This window comes from Triticum dicoccoides, chromosome 2B (genome assembly GCF_002162155.2).
Source record: "Triticum dicoccoides isolate Atlit2015 ecotype Zavitan chromosome 2B, WEW_v2.0, whole genome shotgun sequence".
In the NCBI taxonomy this organism is placed as follows: domain Eukaryota; kingdom Viridiplantae; phylum Streptophyta; class Magnoliopsida; order Poales; family Poaceae; genus Triticum; species Triticum dicoccoides.
In genome coordinates, this window is record NC_041383.1 from 506,710,091 (window position 1) to 506,717,401 (window position 7,311).

The following is a 7,311-nucleotide window of genomic DNA, read 5'->3' on the forward strand; positions in this document are numbered from 1 at the left end:
AAAAAGAACCAACATGAAAGTCTCTGCCATACCTGAAAGCATGCAATTGTTTAGGGGAATACTGAAAATACTTGGTGATCATTTATTGCAGTCTGTAAGTAGCTTGCTATGTGTTCCCATTTTCATCATGCATACAGAGAAGGGGAAGAAAATAATGACTCAAAGGCTGTAATTCAACACTAGCTTGTTCGAAGTGGGGAGATAATGCATGAAGCTTGTCTGTGCTTGCACTGACATCTACTCACAAAGTTTTAAATCGACCAGTCAAAGGCAAAACAGAGTGAATGCTCTTGCTTGCCAAGTTACGGTACATACCAGGATATTGCAGATAAGGACATCAACAAACGACAATTAGTAACTAACCGAAATGAACACAAAAGCAGTAGTTCCCAACGCTCGTAAGCTCATATCCAGGTTTCCAATTTCAGGATCCATGCTCCAACTTAAAGTATGTTAGTTCTCGGTTGAACTTACAGGAGCCATCAAATGATGGAGTTAACAGCTCAACCATGAGAAACTGCTCACTCTCACTCAGGTGATCTCAGCTGCTTGATTACTTAATCGGATGACCTTGGAACTACAGAATGATTGAAGTAATAAAGGTTCCAGTGGAGCCATGTCAGCAAGCCACTTGCCACCAATAGCATACCTTATTCTACCTACAATCCTCATCCTGCTATTGACCATGTCACTTGTAGTTCTTGACAGCTATAATCAACAATTCTGTCAACATACAGCACACACAGAGGGCAGATTTACAAAACCAACTAGTCAAGTTAGCTCCACAAGACTGCAACCATGTTGCGCAAAGTCAAGAGCTCTGCATTGGCACACGATCCAGTTTCCTACAACATGCTCAGAGATAGCATACACGTTCTACTCATAACATGGTTCCAACTTGCAACTAGTACAGTAGTAAACTACATGTGGCAGCAGAGTATAACTATCCTCCTCGGATGCCCTCTGAGCTTTCAGTATCTCACAAATTAGTATTGTTTTCAGCAATATGGTGGACCACATCCCATAAATGAACACATCGAAACAATCTGATCTGGCAACAACAGCGCTCTGCCTCCCATTTCATCTTCTTCGTCAAACTACGTTCAGTATGACAGCTCGCTCGCTCTCAAATGCACAACCATCAAAAGCGCACAACCATTTTAGCTAGCAAGAACATACTGCTAGAATCAAGCTCTGGCTAGATCTTACTCCCAGGCCCTTTGATTGTGATTCTTTGTTACTTAGTATCTGTGGTTGTTTGCAGCAATTAATGGTCTAAGCAAGCTTTGACTCCACGAAAACTGCTGATCTATCTAACTGATTAAAGGACCACAAATTCGAAAAGGAAGGAGGAAGCAGGGGGTGGTGGTAGTGGTACCTTCTTGAGCGCGAGCGCGAGGCGCTTGCTCTCGAGGTGCGGCGTGGAGAGGACGACCTCCCGGGCGATCCAGATCGCGCGCCGCTGCAGCGCCAGCGGCATGTCCGCCGCGCGCACCCGCACCGCCACCTTCCTCCCCTCCCCGCTCGCGGCGTCCCCTTTGACCTTCGCCGCCTCCCTGTTGTCCTTGGCCTCCGGCTTAGCGGCCTTGCCCTCCCCGCCGCTGGGCTCCGCCGCCGGTTTCCGCTCCACCTTGAGCTCTCGCTCCGGCTCCGGCTCCGGCTGGGGCGGGTCGTCGAGCCTGGTGCGGCGGACGAGCGAGCTGAGGTAGCGGCTGCGGCGCTCGAGCTCCTCCTGGGCCGGGTCCATGTTGATTCAGATGTTCCGGCGAGATAGATGTTGACCGGTCGCGGCGCAGATGGCTAGTCAGCAGCGGCGGTGGCAGGGGGGCATGGCCGCGAGTGGGAGGTGTTTGTCTCGGGGTCGGGACGGGAGGTGGTGGTGGTGGTGGCCGGTTGGGGTTTCTTGGGGTTTGCCTTTGCCCGGAAGAGAAGGGCTGTGAGTGCGATTGTTGCCGCTCCTGGAATTCGTGGGAGCAACTTTTGAGACAAAGCCTTTGTTTTGCTTTCGTTTCCAGGTATAATACTCGGCCTACACTTTGTTCGGTTGTTTGTGTGAATATAGGAGTGGTTTACGCTCAGTTCATGCTGACTAGGGATGCGATCTGATCCAGGGTGAGATTGGCCAGTAGCTTATCTGGTCCAGATTTCAGGGAAGAGAAAGATGGAACTAGACGTCCATTGTGTGTGTTTGTGCACGTGGTCCCTCAGGGAAGACTCGATTGTCCGTCGATTTGTGCCCAGGGCGCGCGTTTGACCAGCTGTCGGGGCCGGCAACCCCACAGTCGCTGGCCGAGCGTTCTCGCAGTCCCACCGGCCCCGCAGCGAAGACACGCCTCTACCAACTCGGAGGTCGAGGGATGGCATGGCACGATGGCCGCACTCCCCAGATTCCCTAGCCTGGCTTACTCGGATGCAGAGTAGCCAAGCTCAGCAGGTTATAGCCGCTGCAATTCCGCTTAATCGCGACACCATATCGAATCAGATTAATAGCTAGACGAATCGTGGAAGGATGAGAATGCAACACAACTGCAGAACTACATCTACATCTAAGAGGAAAAAAAAACATCTACATCTAAGAGGAAAAACCCAGCGATATCGAATAGCGCCAAGCAATGTACAACAACAGCACGTACGTTAGTGCTCGAATTTAAACCACCAAAGAGGCAGAACAAAGCACAACCAAAATATAGACCACCGTTATAGAAGTAGAGCGCAACCAGAGTTACCCATAAGCAGGGTAAAAGCAAAGAGAGAACACTACTGCACTAGCGCATCAATGACTACCAATCAGAGTATAGTCATGGAGCAGAACATAACAATAGTAAACTTCAATTCCTATATCAAGTCAAGTTACACAAACCGACTTCCCAAGGATTTCACAAATCAAAGATGAAGAATTCAAGCTTATACACAACAAAGGATTAACAAATATACTACATTCGTAGAGCTTGACCCCCAAAATGCACCAGCCCGGTTCAACCGCTATTGGGTGCTCAGAAATGGTTTAGTTTTTCTTCCCTAGAATACAACCTACATTACCAACCAAGGTCTATCAACCAAGGTCGACAAACCAACATGAAATCAGAGACATTAAGGCAACTACTCATCTTGAAACAGTTCGATTTCAAAATGTGGAAACCTGTCTATTCATTTTTATTTATTTATACTAGTTTTGTTGCTCGGTTTGTGATCAACAAAAGAGAAGAAAATGAACTAAGAACACTGGCTGCCTTGAAGCATATGATTAACGCATTAGCCTAGGAATGATGAGCTAGGCATCAGCCTACAACAGTACTATCACAGTATCAGTGCATATGAAGAACTACAATAAGAATTAACCGTCATGAAGTAAGCATAAACACTTTATGAAACACTTCCGAGTTTTTTTAGAACAAGCGCGTCAACATGCATATAAGAGGGGGGCAGATGGCCTACGACATCAATTTAGGTCCAGGACAAATAAAAAACAACCGAAAAACTTTGAAACGGTTCAAGTTCAAAATTTGGAATGCTTGGTTGCTCAGTTTGCAAGCAACAAGAAATGAACTAGGTTACTGGCTGCCAGTTTCCATGGTCCAGAATACTCTTGTAATACTAGCTGAACCAAATAGCAATTATGCAGAATTAAACAGGAAGTAACATCCCTCGCACAAGTCTGGAACAAGCATGGGATAAAGGATTCTTGTAAATCAAGAAATGCAATAGATGGGACAAAAACATGCATTACAGGACTATTGTTTAGATATTTTAGAGCTAAACTCCAACAATGCACAATAATTTATTAGACAAGGCATAAAACTGAAACATCACAGCATAATCCTATCGTACACTTGCATAGCAAATCCATAATTGCCTATTGTAACACTAGTGAAGAGAAAATACCAAGTTAAATGGAGAGTTACTTCCCATGAGAGCCCAATAGCTTATAAACAGGTCATGAGCACCCAAACAAGGAAATTATCACCAAAAGGTAATCATACTGCTGAGCTACATCAAACATCAAAGCATCAATCTATCATTCACTAGGACATTATATCCAGAATTAATTCCTGTCACCATAGAAGCAAACCCCAAGTTAAAGGACAGGACCTAAACAATACTACCCAGTGAAACCTAAACATCACAGTACAGACCTATCGTCCACTCACATATCAAATCAATAATTTGCTCTTGTAACACTAGAGAAGCAAATACAAAGTTAAATGGAACATTAGTTTGCACGAGCTCAATAGTATCAAGGCAGTTCATGAGCTCGCAAAGAAAATTATCACAAACAGGGCTAATATTCAATCATGTGTTAACCATACTGTTGAGCTAAAAACATCACAGCACCAACCTGTCATTCACTGGCATATCACACTATAGAAGAAAAGGCAAGTTAAAAGGATGCATTACTTCCAAGAAGCTAAAGCTAGTAAACAACCTATCATGCACTGGCATATCATTATCTAGAATTGATCCTTATAACAGTATAGTAGCAAAGGCAAGTTATAAGGATGCATTACTCCCAAGAAGCTAAAGCTAGTAAACAACCTATCATTCACTGGCCTATCATATCTAGAATTGACCCTTGTAACACTATAGAAGCAAAGGCAAGTTAAAAAGGATGCATTACCTCCAAGAAGCTAAAGCTAGTAAACAACCAGTAAATAAGCACCGTTGATCTGAATCAAACATCACAGCATCAACCTATCATTCACTGGCATGTCATACCCAGAATTGACTCTTGTAACAGTATAGAGGCCAACCCCATGTTTTACTTCCAATGAGCTAAAGCTACTAAATGGCAGTACATCAGTTGCAGAACAAGCAGGCCTAATATGCAACCAGACATAGCACTGCCAATTCTAAAGCCTCCTAAGAATTATATTTTTGAAGCAGCGCCTAACTTTCTAAAACAAAGATGGCATCCATGAAAGGATGGAAATGTGCAAGCAGGCAACATCAATAAGTAGTCAACGACTGATGCAAGCAGCACCCGCAGCGTTCGAAACAATGAAATCAAACAAGCAAACATCATAAGCATAAGTACGTAACTAGCATGCAAATTCAACACCACCAGAAAGCTTAATCTGACAAATCATAAGCGAGATATCCAGATCCAGACCTTATTTGGATCAAAAGACTACCAGATTTTGTCCCAAGACATTCAAACATAATAAGATCCTACAGCAACAGATATCATTGTCTCTCCAAACCATAGTTTAGTCCGTCATGACGCAAGATGATGTTTGGGCAAGTAAAACAGGAGTGGTAAATCACCGGCCGCCGAATCCAGCAGCGTTGAGGCCGAGCAGCATCTTGCCGTTGTCACCAGAGGGGATGTAGGCAACGTTGGGTGAGCGGGCCAGCTCCGCGGCGATCTCCTTGGCAGCCTCGATCCTCCTCAGCTCGATCAGCCCTGTCCCAGCGATGGCGGTGGCCTCAGAAATGAGCCGTGCAGACTCGCTTTCTCCCTCAGCACGCACGATGGCAGCGCGCCTCTCCTGCTCGGCCTTGGCGACCAGGAACTTGGAGCGCTCAGCCTCCTGCTGCGCGACCTGCTTCTTCTCGACGGCCTGGGAGAAATCGGCGCCGTAGGAGAGGTGGGTGATGGCGACGTCGTCGAGTATGATGTTGAACTCGCGGGCCCTTTTGATGAGGGAGTCGCGGACGAGCGCCGAGACGTGGGGACGGTCGGTGAGGAGCTGGTCGGCGTTGAACTGGGCGACGACGGCCTTGAGCACCTCGTTCCCGATGGAGGGGAGCACCTTGTCGTCGTACTCGAGGCCGAGGGAGGTGAAGATGGTGGGCAGGTTGACGACGTCGGGGCGGGAGAGGAGGCGGAGGGTGAGGTTTACCATCTGCAGGTCCTTGGTGCCGGAGTTGGAGGAGAAGTTGTGCGGGCGCGTGCGGATGTCGAAGATGTAGGGCTTCTGGAGCCACGGCACGATGAAGTGGGTGCCCTCGCCGACGGTCTCCGGCAGCACCCCGCGGAACCGGTCGAAGACGACGGCGCGCTCGCCGCCGTCCACGGTGTAGAGCGACGCCGAGAGGAGGGAGGCCGCGGCGCCGAGGCCCGCCGCCGCCTTGGCGATGTTGGTGAGGAACGAGACCGCCGCGGGACCGCCGGACATGGTCGCCTTTCGGGGGAGATTTCGGGACGGCGGCGCTGGAGTAAAACCCTAGCGAGGATTTGGTCTCGGTGCGGGCTTGGGGAGGGGAATGGGGGGTGGGGGGCGGCTGGATCTGACTGCCTGTGGGTTTTGTTTGGGTTTATTTCTTGGGAGAGAAGAAGCTAGACGGTGCGGTCTGGGTGAATGACAGGTGGGGGCTCGGTGTCAGTCTTCGGATTGGGCGAGAAGAAAGAAACTTTTTTCGAGAAACTGGGAAGAAAGAAACTCGTGCTTGTACCGGAGAATGGACCATTTGGGCCACTAGCCGGTGCGGCAAGAAACTTTACTTGGAAAAGAAGAAGGACGCAGCAGACGGGGCCGGCTTAGCGCGGATACAGGCCTGCACCGTTTTTTTCTTTCTTTCTTTTTTCACTTTTTGCGTTCGTTTTTTTGCTTATATTTCTAAACATTCTGAGTACGTCTATTATAGAATTAATTTATATAAAAAAATTGAAAAACGTTAATCATGCATTAAAAATGTTAAATAAGTATAAAAATGTTTCTGACATATAAAAAATGTATATCAAAATGTACAAAGCATATGGAAAAAAGGTCGAAATAAAAAAATGCAATTTTTCAATATTTTCTGAAAACTGTTAATCATGCATTTAAAAATTAAAAATGTATAGAAAAATTGTTTCCGATGTATAAATAAATGTAAAATCTGTACGGAAGTAGACATAAAAAATATAAGTTTCAAAAAAACTTAATCATGTATTTGAACAATGTTAGGCGTGCATATAAAAATGTTCTTGTTGTATACAAAAAATATAGAATGTGTATGGAAAAGTAGACATCAAAAAATATATGTTTGAAAAAATGTTCATCATGAATTTGAAAAACATTAAACGTGAGAATATAAAATGTTCCTGATGTATACAAAAAATGTACAATGTTTATATGGAAAAATTGGAAATCAAAATATATATGTTTTAAAAAATGTTAATCATGTATATTCAAAATGTTAAACATATATACAAAAAATGTCCCTGATGTATACAGAAAATGTACAATATGTATAAAAAAAGTAGACACCCACAAATATTAGTTGTCAAAAAATTTAATCACGTATTTAAAAAATGTTAAACATATATATACAAAAAAATCCTGGCATATACTAAAAATACAAAGAAAAAATATCCAATAAGAACCGTAA

At 45.1% G+C, this 7,311-nt stretch overlaps 2 protein-coding genes across 2 annotated transcripts in view; both read right to left on the reverse strand.

The window, feature by feature from the left end:
• Positions 1 to 2,136, reverse strand: part of LOC119364517 — a 3,161-nt gene extending 1,025 nt beyond the window's left edge. The window contains exon 1 of the mRNA XM_037629998.1: positions 1,379 to 2,136. Coding sequence (XP_037485895.1) covers positions 1,379 to 1,747 — 369 coding nt within the window. The 5' untranslated portion in view covers positions 1,748 to 2,136. The remainder of the gene's footprint in view (positions 1 to 1,378) is intronic.
• A 2,889-nt stretch (positions 2,137 to 5,025) lies between these two features.
• Positions 5,026 to 6,236, reverse strand: LOC119364519 (prohibitin-3, mitochondrial-like). Its single transcript, XM_037629999.1, has one exon. It carries the CDS (start codon positions 6,114 to 6,116, stop codon positions 5,259 to 5,261), a length of 858 nt encoding a protein of 285 aa, XP_037485896.1. The 5' UTR covers positions 6,117 to 6,236; the 3' UTR covers positions 5,026 to 5,258.
• Positions 6,237 to 7,311: the final 1,075 nt, after the last annotated feature.